At 51.2% G+C, this 14313-nt stretch overlaps 1 protein-coding gene across 1 annotated transcript in view; it reads right to left on the bottom strand.

Moving 5' to 3' along the window:
- Positions 1-14313, bottom strand: part of LOC138245986 (general transcription factor II-I repeat domain-containing protein 2-like) — a 107537-nt gene that overhangs the window by 50753 nt on the left and 42471 nt on the right. Inside the window, 2 exon segments of the mRNA XM_069200151.1 lie at positions 6590-6723; positions 8141-8249. Of these exon segments, the coding sequence (XP_069056252.1) occupies positions 6590-6723; positions 8141-8249 (243 nt within the window).

Genomic DNA, 14313 nt, shown 5'->3' with positions numbered 1-14313 from the left:
ACACCACAGGACGACCTGGATGAGCTGGAGGAGATGGTTGCAACTGTCATTCCAGAGGAGGTAGTCACTGGAATCACAGGACAGCGTAGACTACCAAGAACCACCACAAATGCAGGGTAAGGTGCAGGGGGGCGGGTATCTGGAATTCCACAAGTGGCAGAATGGGGAGGCACATAGGACACATTCAATGCATGCCAAAGGGTTGCAGCAGGACACATAGGCCCTGAATCAAGATGCACCCAAGCCACACATGTACTGACTCTTTGGTTGTGCTATGCACTCCAACATATACACAACGTCAACATAGGCCACTCACTATGGCTATACTCCACCATGTAAATATGCAGCACGTTGCCTGGAAGGCATGTGCAAATTGTGTGGCTGCGCCATTACAACACCCATTGCAGATTGTCAAAGCCCCTCTACCAACACAACATAGACATCAGAGACTAGGACATAAATCAATAGCACCCAAGAGGTGGTGTCAGGGTGGTGTCTCTGGCCAAAATGCTTCCCTTCCTCCTTGTCACATTGCCATTATTCATGTGTGCTGCATCTTGCAGTACACATTGAAATGCCACCTTAACGAAGATAGCTTGTACATGTGCAGGAAGGGACACCTCCCTCCACATGAACAAATCATCCTCTCGAGGCATGCACCCCTATATCATGCTGCAACAATGCCTATGTTGGTGCAGGGAGAACAAATCTGTGAAGGCGCAGGGGGAATTGCAGGGCTGTACCATATATAAGTAAAAATGGCACATCCCTGCATATCTAAACTGGTGCAGTGAAGTGCAACACATGCTGCACCTGCCCTGAGACATGCCACATGAGAAAAATCTGCCCTAAAGCTTGCAACCTGTGGAACACAACCCATACAGGCTGAACCCACAACAACTCAGAGACAACAATAAGTGCCATATGGGAATGGCCACTAAATAAAATACATACAACACATGGAGCATGTCTGAGGAACATCATGTTTGCAGCTGTACAATTAGCTGCAATCTCACCATCTGACAAGATAGAGGGCCAGATCAAACTGAAAATGATGGTGCATGCTGCTGTGCCAAATTAGGCAGCATCACGCACCATCATTTTCAAAACACAGGGATGCGCCATACTCATAGGAATACTGTGCACCCCTCTGTACGCACCTGCGCAAGCGGTAAATTAGCTGTTGTGCCCCAACGCAGCTACCCTTGTGCCATAGTGCAAGGATGGCTGCGTTGAGGGGGAAATTGTTGTTCTGCAGGAAGGAACACCTTTTTGCACAACAACAAACTTAAAGGGCTATTTCCTCTTACTACGTGTGCTGCAAAATGCAGCACACATATAAAAAGCAAACAATCTAGAAGCAATATAAGCATTAGTCCTAGTTTAGCCAAGCTAATGCCACCCCTGAACTGGCGTTAGATTTTAGCGCAGCTTCCAGTTTACAAAAAGTTGTAAATCTGCAGCAGTGTCAAAACCCAATGGGTGTTACTGTGGCACACCCACAGCAATGCCCACTGCACACATCTGCCACACAAAGTGCTGGTGTGAGGGGAGCAGATTTACAAGTTGGCGGTAACGCACAAATAGTGACTTTATGACACCTTGTGAATACTGTGATCCATTTACTCAGCTAAATTAGTGCATTGTATGAATCCATGTCAATGTGTACAGAATATCAGTATATGAGTGCATGATTGTCAGACATAAAGCCACATACTAGGATCCTAACATGAGAAAGTTGAATGGTGGTGATGTTGGCTCCAACCAACTTACTGAGTATTCTGTACAAATATTGAACAGATATCCTTTGAAGCTGACATACATCATGGATGGCTCTAAACCAAGTCATTTGTAATTTTCTGAGATGGGAGTACCAGTACAACCTATTTGTGTGGTACAGGAGAAGCTAACCCTATCAGTGATGGGCATCTGTCAGTGTGGCAGGATATAGTTCCAATGTTGCCTGTTGTCAGATGTGCCACACGTGCCAACAATGAAACTGTAGGACCCTGCAAATGACAGGTGAAGTACCATACTTACCTGTCCAAGATAAAGTATACATACACATTGTAAATGGCTGGAACAGTGGATGGCAAATGTATGGACTAGTCGATGTTATGTAGCAGCAATCTAACAGCTTCTTGGTCATAGGGGATGCACATGATAATCCTTCGAAATCAAGGCCACTGCACTCATGACAACACACAGGCACTCAATCAACTTACAAACAAATTAGTATAAGAGAAACAGGATTTATTTAGTAATTTCTAACAACCATATACCTACAACTCGCCTAAAAACAACCCTATGCTAAATTAACCTGTTGGACCTGGCCCCTGTGGCAGGTTCATCCACTGACTTTTTGCCTCCTTCCTCCTATTTTTTCTGACCTCTCGCTGTTGGCTCTAGGACTCTGAGCACTTCACTACTGCTGATCAGTGCTAACATGCAGGTGCTCTCCCTTCTAAAGTTGGTATGATTGGCTTATACCTTATAAAGTGGTATGTCTATACCCAGGGCCTGTAAATTAAATGCTACTAGTGGGCCTGCACCGCTACTTGCGCCACCTACTGAAGTAGCCTTTCAAACCTGTCTCAGGTCTGTGTGCGCAGTCTTCTGCCACAGGGACCTAGCATCTAAATTTACTTGCCAGGCCTGGAACTCCCCTTTTACTAAATGTAAGTCACCCCTAAGGTAGGCCCTAGCCAGCCCTATGGGCCAGGTGCCAAGTATGTAGAAGGCAGGACATGTGCCTAGTAGCGTGGCCTGTCCTGGTAGTGAACAACAGCCTATTTGGTTTCTCACTGCTGTGAATGCTGCCTTCTCATGGGATTGCATTGGAAATGCCCTGCCTTATTTGTAGGGGGTTGTAGTGAAAATAGGAAGGTTTGACCACTGAATTTGTGTTTCACCACTGTGCATATTAGTTGTTCAGGGTTCACCAGTTACAGATTACATTTTGTATTCACTTTAGCTGCCTATTGGCTGTATCGCGGCATTAGACTTTGCAGTTGAGACATTGCAGATGAGCTGTGTTTTTCCACATGATAAACTAAGCTTGTGTTTTTCGTATTTCTCTCACCGAACACAAACAGTTCTTGATAAGAGAGCACATATTTTTTGTTTTTCCTCTGGTACAGGGAACAGGTTGGCATTGGAAGGGGAGCCTTGAAAGGGTGGCCAATTTTTTACATTTTTCTTCCAACTCTGATGTACAGTAGCCAGCATGTTTGAATATTTCCATCTGAGAGGGGAGGGCCTTTCAGAAGGCTTTTTCCATGATTGTGTAAGTTATAAAAAGGTGGCCCTTCTCAGTAGGGAGGGGAATTTCAGAGACCTCGGTCAGGATTGGACGTCAAATGCCTGACACAGACACTTGTCCCGTGAGGGTGGATATCTCTTTCTCGCAGTTGAACAGGGGTCAACTTCTTGCTGGCATGAGAAAGATGAAGAGCTTGGCAGGCCCTACGGTGATGAATTTTGACTTTATCCTTTGCTTTTCAAATATGCTATAATATAATCACATACATTTGCTGAGTACTTTTCATTTGAGAATCATTTTGATATATCTTCCTTTCATTGATGTGACTATTTTTAAACGTGTGTCTTCGACATACTAATCTCCTTCTTTTTTACAGGAACTCGTGGTGAAGTGATAATAAATGTCTTCTTTGAAGTAAGAAGTGCATTCCAGAGATTTTTGTCAGCTCGGTCATTAGTGAAAGCAAAACAGGCGTATTGTCTGATTTATGAGGGGTAGAGTAGGCATGTTTGGTGTAGTTGTAATGGTAGTGAGAAATGCTGCTTACTGGTGTAAGTGGATTTGTTATCACTATTACAGAAATGCCACTTCTAGAAAGTGGACATTTCTCGGTGCTTATGTCTCTGGTGTTTTGCAGCTTGACTCCAATCCACGTCTGGGCAGAGTGACAGTAGGGCTTTGTGCATACTTTTCAGACAGCCTATACACAGGGAGGGTGGAGGTGTCACAGAGGTGCATTTGCATACTGAATGATCTTCCTGGACTGAGAGAAGGGAGAGGCAGGGCACACCTGAATTTGTAAAGGTTGTGCCCTGGCCTCACACAAAAGGGTAATTTCCCCCAACTCGTGTTTGGAGCCTGTGCTGGAAGAGAGTGGGGACACTCCCAGAACCAGTTGTAACTGGTTAGAACCTCCTCTCCCCCTTCTTTGTAAACACACTGTAAACTGAGTATAAGTAAAGGGGAAGTTTCCCCAGAATTTGGTGACATTTTGGAACTGGACACAGAATGCTGGATGGACTCACCAGGAACCGCCATGGACTGCTGCTGCTGTGCTGACTGTGACCTGCTTGGTCATGTAGAGGAACTGCCAACTGCCTACATTCACCTTGTGCTGGCCTGCTGCTGGGCCCTACCCCCCTGTGCTTTTTGTGTACTTTGTCCCCCAGGGGCAGGGTGCTGTGGCCCCTGACCCTTGCATCTGTCTGCTGGCAGCGTGTGAGGAGCGCTGCCTGGTTGGTCACTGCTTGACCCTAGCACCTTGTGAAGCGCTCTAATTTTGGGCCCTAGAGCCTTGTGAGTGCTGCATTTGCCCCCCCCTCGGAGCTTCATAAGCGATTTGCCAATTTCAAGGATCACCGCTGCAGCCCGGGCAGGCTGCTCTTGTTAAGCACGAGTGACGCTCTGTCCCCTGGACTCCCGGGGCACCATCAGTTCAAGGAAAGGAGCAAACACAATCCTACAGTGTCCCTGGGGTGAAGCACGTTCCAAGGAGCACAAGCAGGCTCCTTCTCTGGTTCCTGTCCTCTATTGCGGCCGGGCGGGCTACAGGCTGCAGGAGAAGGAGATCAGCTTGGAATGAAGCCTCATTGGAGGTTCCCTGCCCCACTGGGCCCCAAATCATTTGCAGAGGATGTGGGCACAGGGGAAGCCCCGCCAGAGGTGCCCCGCACCGCATGGTCCTCCCTTGTAGTTTTGGGGGATCCCGTGGGAGTTGGGTTAGGTCACCCACAATGCACCATATTGTTTTTGCTGGCTTTGGCCCCCCTTTGGAGGGCCTGTTGTGGACCAAGGAGGGGCCCCCAGAGATCGTGGGCCCCAGGAGGTGCCTGTTATAAAAACCAGAGGGGGTGTGTGCCACCCTCCTCCCCTCAAATCATTGCGAGACCCCCATTTTCACGGGTGGAGCGCCTGGGGCCCCCTTTGTTCTTCTTGGCACTGGAAGTGCCTTTTTCACCATAAAACAGGTATTTTTCTTGGACATACATAATTCAAATGTTCCGTGGAATGGACATTGTGGATCATTATGTTTTCCTGGTATTTTTTATGATGTATTACATATATGTTTGCTAATGGTTTTTTTATGGGCATTCTATGCTGATGTATTCTTATGATTTGCCATATGTTTTTATAATGTTCCTGATATGGGCATTTATGATAGTTCTGTGACAAGTGCATTCATTCAGAAATGTGATTCCTGACTACTGCCTTATGTTGCAGAATAATAAGTAACCTTTGTGTTATGTGTGACTACTGCTGGTTCTGCAGAGTAACTATTGTGTAACGTTCTGACAACTGCTTGGGTAGCAGAATATTACTGACATGTTGTCTTTGGTCTAATAATGGTGTTGTGTACAGTACAGTTTATTTTCATATAACTTGGTGTTGTGTTTCCTTTGTGGTGGGGATAGTGCGTCACATGTGTTGTGTGTGTTGTTCAAATGCTTTACACATTGCCTCTGGGATAGGTCTGACTGCTCGTGCCAAGATACCATGGGGGTGAGCAGGGGTTATCGTGGACTTGTAACTCCCTTGCCCTGACTAGAGTAGGTGGGTTCTGCCTGGCTCAGGTACATACTCTTCCAACCAGAGACCCAATTTCTAACATAACCAATGCTAACGTAACTAACAACTACACCTATATAATCTATTCTAAACTTATCTTACACATTTAACACCACTCTCTAAACATTGTCCTCCCACCGCTTTTAAGAGACAAGATACAAGTAGGACAACATAAACTATGACTACACATGTACTAACCTAATCTATGGCCTAGACAAATACATATATTCTTGGTATTTTTGATTTTGTTGTTTTAGTTTTTTAATACACAATTACCCCAACATGACCACCCACCCACCCCCCAACAAATGAAAAAAATTATAACAACCCATCCCCTACTATACTTAAACTGACCTATGCCAACACTACAGCATCCCAATCCTACCCATCTAAAACCCAATCTAAAACTATATACAACAGTAAAAATGAGGGGAAGGAACTGGGAGGCTGTTAAACAAGATAATTTCAATTTTTTGTTTTCTTCCGTTTTTTCTTAATGTACCGCAACATCCTCCTGTTGTCAGCACTCTCCTCCTCCAATTTGCCAGTCTGGCTAATATCGTGGCCATGTCCCATTTCATGTCCAGTTCAAATTAGCTGCTTACTACTGCAGCAGGTGGCTCACTGGGTGCCTGGCTCCTGACAGGTGCAGCTGATATTGAGGGGCTTGGACCTGCACAGGCCTCCTTCACCCCTGATGTCTTCCCAACACTATTCTTTTTATCCTGCGTCTGCTGTGGAGGTCTCCCATGTGCAACTTACGCATTCCCCTGTCGTCTTTTCCTTGCAGAACCTCCTTCCCATTCTGCGGTATCCTGCTTCCACCTCCATAGTGTGCCGGTAGCGTTCTGCCCTTTTGTGAAATGCATGCCTTTTGTCTGGTGTCATATTGGCAGCTGGAAAATTAGGAGAATCAAGTATCAGATTCAGCATTGAGTGAAGGTTGAACATATTATGTACACTGGAACTGCAGATAACACATACAGTCCACTACATATTCCTCCACAATGACTTACTCCTCATCTCTGACTATTTCCTACCAGCCATCTACAGTATCATGTACATGTCACTGGGATGGCGGCTATCCATTGTTGATCATCAGGGCCCAGATGTGAGTGGACTAAATTGTCCATGACCAACATTTGTGTCATCAAACTTGTGAGGATCACATGCCCCAACAAGTCTGGATTTCCTGTGTCCCTGTCCATAAAGAGAGCTGTGCATGCAACCACCTCAACACCCCGGGTGAAACATTAAGGCTTGTCCAGCCATCATGGATGCAAGGTGGAGACCATATCATAGGGGTCTTGGAAACTTCCCACTGGCTACTCTAAGGTTTGGTAAATCATCATTCATGTGTCCTGGAGAAAGACTTCGGCTAAGCATATGTTACAAGGGGGCACACCATTGCCCATGATGTGCCCACATGTACAACTAATGCAATGTCCCCAGAAAGTCTGGCCAAAGCCTGACCTGCACATCAAAGTTGTCTACACATTACAGAACTAAAGCCCCCTAAACTGTGCTATATTGTGCTACATGTGTAAAACGGCACACACATGGTGGCTGTATGGGTGCCCTTAGGCCCACAGTGAGTTTGGCACTGCACTGGGTGTTGCAACAGTATCCTGATATATTGAACATCCTGTGCACATGCATGTGAGACATCATCAAAGTACCAGGTATGCACACAGCATTTAATGTGATGTGACCTACATCACTCACAAATATCATGGTGGCAGGACCATGTTGTGAAAACTGCTGAGATCTGGTGTGGGAAAACTCATACACTTTTCCCACAACCATCTGGAGATGAGTTGCCTTCGAATTGTGTACACTACTGACTGTTGTCCAGCACAATATGCATCCCTGCAGTGCTATAGCCTCAATATATATATCTGAAGGGTAGAGAAGCACCCATGGTGCATGTGTCACCTACATGAGCCCCCTAGAGACCTCTAAAGAAATAACCCACATCGGTACCATCTTGTAAGTGTCAGCTATATGCGGCACAACGTGCTGTCAATAGCTCTGTGACAAAGTAGTTGTCAACAGGCATGCTATGTACATAAACAGCTGCCTTGACACCTATCATGATAGACATCAATGAACATGTGGCTCGCCATTCCAATTCCTAATACTCACAATTCCATGCCAGCACACATTACCCTTGTGCTACAAGCAAGCCATTCTTATTGCACAACATTCCAACAGACATGATGTCACCATCCATTCTCCAAAGATATCTCCAATGATATCATATCATTGGTCAGGCAAAACCATTATTCATGCCATTCCACAAATCAAACTGACTTGCACTAAACCCTGGATTGGCACATAGGACGCACAAGATGGCCCTTACTGGTTTCATTGTGGTCTTCAAATCAGGCCTCCTATCCATCGGTGTAGGGTGGAGGTCCACCTGCAAGACATGAATGAAAAACATTGCTTAGTGAAATTTGTACATATCAATTAATGGACGTCATCCTAGTGGCAGATCAGAGCAACTGACAAACATCTATGATCAGTCAATCACACATAGGTGGTCATTCTGACCGCGGCGGTAAAAGGCGCCTACCGCCGGTCAGAAATCCTCCATAATTCCGCCGCGGTAATCCGCCACGGTCATTCTGACCCGCAGCAGCCAAACCTCCGAAAATCCGACAGCCACAACAGACCGCCAGACCAGCGGTCGGCGGAAAAGTGGAGGTGACCAAACCTCCACCGTCACGCCAACAGAAATACGCCCATGCCATTACGACCCACGAATCCACGCGGCGGTCTTTCAAACGCGGTTTTCCATTGGCGGTACACCCCGCCGCGGTCAGAATACACCCAAACGAACAAAACTCAGCCACATTGGACGATTTGAATTCCACACACCTGATACACATACACACACCACTCCCACACACACAATACAATATAAAACACACACCCACATCACCCACAAACCCCTTCGACCAAAATCCAAAAAGAAGCACTGAGAGACACAGCAGCGATCACAGAACACCATCACACAGAGGCACACTACACCATCACCCACACAATATCCACACACAAAACAACACACACCACCACACTCAACACACTTAACTACACATACTCCACCCCACACATCATACACAACACTCCATGGCACCCCAAAGACACCCCCGCTTCTCAGACGAAGAACTCAGGGTCATGGTGGTTGAAATCGTCCGGGTAGAGCCCCAGCTCTTCGGCACACAGGTCCAATACACCAGCATTGCCCGGAGGACGGAGCTATGGCAGAGGATTGTCGACAGGGTCAACGCTGTGGGACAGCACCCCAGAAATCGGGAAGACATCAGGAAGCGATGGAACGACCTACGGGGGAAGGTGCGTTCCATGGTATCCAGGCACAACATCGCCGTGCAGAAGACTGGCGGAGGACCCCCACCTCAACCCCCACAATTTACAACATGGGAGGAGGAAGTCTTGAACATCCTGCATCCTGACGGCCTCGCAGGAGTCGGCGGAGGAATGGATTCTGGTAAGTTGAAGCTTCAATACTGCTTCCCCCCCACCTGCATGCCAAATCATACCCCAACCCTCACCCCCATCCTCGAACCCCACCCTCACCCCCACCCCCATCCTCACCCCCACCCTCACCCCCACCACCATCCTCACCCCCACCACCATCCTCACCCCCACCCCCAGCACACCTATTCCCTGCCAATGTCTCACCATCACAACCCACACATCCCAAAACCTAGGCCTGCATGCGTCCACTAAGCATGGACACCCATCACCAAAGCATGCCCAATGCAAATACACATCCCCCCCACAAGCCACCCTCACCAAAGCCCCCACACACGAATGCCAGCACTTGGGGACACGGGAACCCACAGATACACCCATATGGCACACATTGAAACTATAACCATACCTCTATACCCCTGCAGGACCCGACCGCCAACACACCGCCACGGAGGGCCCAGAATTCTCCACACCCCCCACCCAAGAGGCCGTCAGCGATGACAGCAGCTCTGTCGACCTGGACACTGATGACCAGCCCGGACCATCGGGGACCTCTGGACAGTCGGTTCCCCTCAGACAGCCACAGGCCACTACAGACCCAAACCCCTCCGGGAACACCAGCACAGCTCCCACCCAGCGGGCCCATGCCTCTGTCTCCAGGGCGCGTCAAGCAGCGGTGTGTCTACCACTACAGGGCACCCAGGATAACCCACCACCCCAACAACAACAGGGACCTGGGGGCAGTGGTAGTGGGCACACCGGCCAGGGGGCAGAGGCCCAGCGAAACAGGGGAACTGGGAGGGCAGCTGTGCGACAGGGGGGGGACGGGCCCAGGGAACCCACTCTCCACGAGGCCCTCACCACCATCATGGGAGCATACAACCGCTCCCAGGAGACGATGGCGACGGTACTGGCCAGGTTCCAGGAGATCCAGGTACTGCAGGAGGAACACTATCGGGGGTACAGGGAGGACATCAGAGCCCTCACCTCCACCCTGGTTACCATGGTAGGGCTGCTGCAGGAACTCATCAACACCAGGACGGACACTCAACAACAACAAAGGGCCCCTGCCACTAGCCTGGACCAAGAACAGCCAACCACCTCCGCCGGCGCTAGTGGACAGGAGGCCCCCGCACAACAGCAGCCCACCAGACCCCCACCTCCTGCAGGAGAAGAACCACCCCGCAAGAGGGCCCTGAGATCTCGCAAGAAGACAGAGTAGGATGTCAAGACCCCCGCCAGCAAAGGATACCACCTGATGTCATCCCACTGTCCCACATTGTCACCCTGTCCATCCTTGAACTGCCCATGCTCCATCTCTCCACAGGCCTATGGACAATGCACCTGTGTGACTGTTACTCTGGACTCTGCCATGGACATTCCTTCACCATAGCCCCCACCCACTTGAAACCACCCATCCCATTTTGAGCACTGAAATAAACACCTATTTTGCACAAAACTATCTGGAGTCTGGCTGTGATTTCAAAATATTGTAATTGACATGACAGTGCAAATATGTCCTTGTACATAGTCAAGTCAACAAACAGCTGCCACAAAGCTGTAGTCCATGGGGAAACGAAGCACAGGACTCGTAGTGGGGACCCCAGATCTGAAATAGGGAGGGAAAAGCCACAACTCAGTCATCATACACTGGGGCAAATAGACAGGCAGCAGAGATGCAGGAGAGTAGTTCACATTTACTAAATTATGTTTGAATTGTTACCTGTGTCCTATTGGAAGTACTGTTCAATGATTCTGTCCCTGTTGTCTGTTTCAGCCCCGTCGTCTTCCTCCTCGTCACTCTCCACAGGTTCCACAGCTGCCACAACACCACCGTCTCGACCATCCTCCTGCAGGAAAGGCACCTGGCGGCGCAAAGCCAGGTTGTGAAGCATGCAGCAGGCCACGATGATGTGACACACCTTCTTAGGTGAGTACATTAGTGATCCACCTGTCATATGCAGGCACCGAAACCTGGCCTTTAGGAGGCCGAAGGTGCGTTCGTTCACCCTCCTAGTACGCCCATGGGCCTCATTGTACCGTTCCTCTGCCCTGGTCCGGGGATTCCTTACTGGGGTCAGTAGCCACGACAGGTTGGGGTACCCAGAGTCCCCCAATAGCCATACACGGTGTCTCTCTAGCTGTTCCATCAGGTAAGGGATGCTGCTATTCCTTAGGATGTAGGCGTCATGCACTGACCCAGGGAATTTGGCATTTACATGCGAGATGTACTGGTCAGCCAAACACACCACCTGGATGTTCATGGAATGGTAACTTTTTCTGTTCCTGTACACCTGCTCCCTGTCTCTTGGGGGAACCAAAGCCACATGGGTCCCATCAATGGCACCAATGACGTTGGGAATATGTCCAAGGGCATAGAAATCACCCTTCACTGTAGCCAATTCGCCCACCTCAGGGAAAAGGATGTAGCTCCTCATGTATTTCATCAGGGCAGACAACACTCTGGATAACACCTTCGAAAACATGGGCTGAGACATCCCAGAAGCAATTCCCACTGTTGTCTGAAATGACCCACTTGCCAAGAAATGGAGTACTGACAGGACTTGCACCAGAGGGGGAATCCCTGTGGGTTGGCGGATGGGGGACATCAGGTCGGGCTCCAGCTGGGCACACATTTCATGTATAGTGGCACGGTCAAGCCGGTAGGTCAGGATAATGTGGCGTGCTTCCATTGTCGACAGGTCCACCAGCGGTCTGTACACGGGAAGATTCCTCCTTCTCCTCGCCAAACCCAGCGGACGGTGCCTAGGAAGGACAACATGGAGCACACAGTCAAGCAACCCACAGGTACGTACTCACAGCTTGCACAGTAAACGATTCTCTATGCAGTGAATGGCGTGTATGAGTGGCTATGCAAGGCCTAGGCCTGTGTGACGCAGTTGAAATTGAGCCATGTGGACCCTCGAAATGGCGGCTGCCTGACCTGTGAAGTGTGACAATGGGATGTGAGGTCAATGCGCTGGCGTGGCACACCGCGGCGGTAGGCGGTCGAAGACCGCAGCGCGAAGCCGCATTGGTTAACATTGAAGCCTATGGGTTTCAGGAGCCAATGGCGAAGGGCGCCGGCGGTGGCGGTACGCACCGCTGCGGTACGCACCGCCGCGGCCGTGACCGTCATTTTCTATCTACTTATTCACTCGCGACTTGAACTTTCACAGGAGAGGACCTATACTGCAAGTGTTGCTGTGACCTCGGTCTGGAAGGGACAATGGCTGCTGCGCCTGGGGAAAGGGCCCCTGCCTTCACTGGAGAAGAGTTGGAGAAACTTGTGGATGGGGTCCTCCCCCAGTATGCGCTACTCTACGGTCCTCCAGACCAACAAGTGAGTTTAATTCAATATGGATTTGGGGCCACTGGCTTGCTTGGGGGCCTGGCGGGGGGCCTGGCGGGGATGGGGGGCATGTTGGGCCTGGCGGGGGGCCTGGCGGGGGGCATGGCGGGGATGGGGGGCATGTTGGGCCTGGCGGGGGGCCTGGCGGGGGGCATGGCGGGGATGGGGGGCATGTTGGGCCTGGCGGGGGCCTGGCGGGGGGCCTGGCGGGGGCCTGGCGGGGGACATGGCGGGGATGGGGGGCATATTGGGCCTGGCGGGGGGCCTGGCGGTGGGCATGGCGGGGATGGGGGGCATGTTGGGCCTGGCGGGGGGCCTGGCGGGGGCATGGCGGGGATGGGGGGCATGTTGGGCCTGGCGGGGAGCCTGGCGGTGGGCATGGCGGGGATGGGGGGCATGTTGGGCCTGGCGGGGGGCCTGGCGGGGGGCATGGCGGGGATGGGGGGCATGTTGGGCCTGGCGGGGGGCCTGGCGGGGGGCATGGCGGGGATGGGGGGCATGTTGGGCCTGGCGGGGGGCATGGCGGGGGGCCTGGTGGGGATGGGGGGCGTTGGGCCACTGGCAACGAAGATGCAGACAAACTTGAACGTCGTATTTCTCCCTCCCTGTACGTGTCACATAGGTCCGCGCCCATGAGAAGATCGGGATTTGGCGTGCCATCGCCAAGGAAGTCCGGACCCTGGGGGTCCACCATCGACGGGGCACCCACTGCCGCAAGAGGTGGGAGGACATCCGCCGCGGGACCAAGAAGACCGCCGAGTCTCTGCTGGGGATGGCCTCCCAACGTAGGCGGGGTGCCTGCCGTCAACTGACCCCCCTGATGTTCCGGATCCTGGCGGTGGCCTACCCTGATTTGGATGGGCGCGTGAGGGCAGCACAGCAGACACAAGGGGGTGAGTACACGCATAATCTACTCTGTTGTCGCGCAGTGGAGGTGTCTGGGTGGGGGAGGAGGGCTGTGGGTCCCCCTAGGCCAGGGCGATATCTGTAGGCTGGGCACCCCCGTAAGCCCCTGTGTCCCCAGCCACCACCCTCAGTAGTGTGTCAGTACAGCCATCCCTGGGCCGTGTCATCCATGGGTGCAGTTGTCAACTCTAGGCGTGTAGGGCATGTTCCACGGAATGCGTAGCGGACCCCAAGTGCGCAACTTAGTGCAGGGGGCATCTGTGTCTGTCATGTCCGCTAACTGTACCGGTGATCCATGTACTCAAAATCTCTTTATTTCTCTCCCCCCCCCCTTTTTGTTTGTCTTTCTGTGCTTGTGTGCATCAGCATCATCAGGCGGAGGAGAAGTGGCATCGGGGCAGGAGGGAGCTGCATCTCACATGGCCCAGGAGGGCCATGCCACAGAGTCTGACTGGACCAGTGAGACGGAGGGCGAGGGGAGCTCCACAACGGGGACGACTGGACCCTGCAGCGACACAGACACGTCCTCGGAAGGGAGCTCCCTTGCGGGGGGGGCAACATCCGTGCCCCCCGCCATTACAGGTACAGCCGCCACCCAGCGCACCAACTCCGCCCTCCCAGCAGCCCCTCAGCGTTCGCCCCGTGCCCGCTCTGCCAGGAAGCCGGGCATCTCCTTCGCCCTAGGCACCTCAGGCCCTGCCCCTGTTACCCCCGCTGCCCTCAGTGA

Source organism: Pleurodeles waltl, chromosome 1_1 (assembly GCF_031143425.1).
Source record: "Pleurodeles waltl isolate 20211129_DDA chromosome 1_1, aPleWal1.hap1.20221129, whole genome shotgun sequence".
NCBI lineage: Eukaryota > Metazoa > Chordata > Amphibia > Caudata > Salamandridae > Pleurodeles > Pleurodeles waltl.
This window is presented reverse-complemented; position numbering and strand designations above follow the sequence as displayed.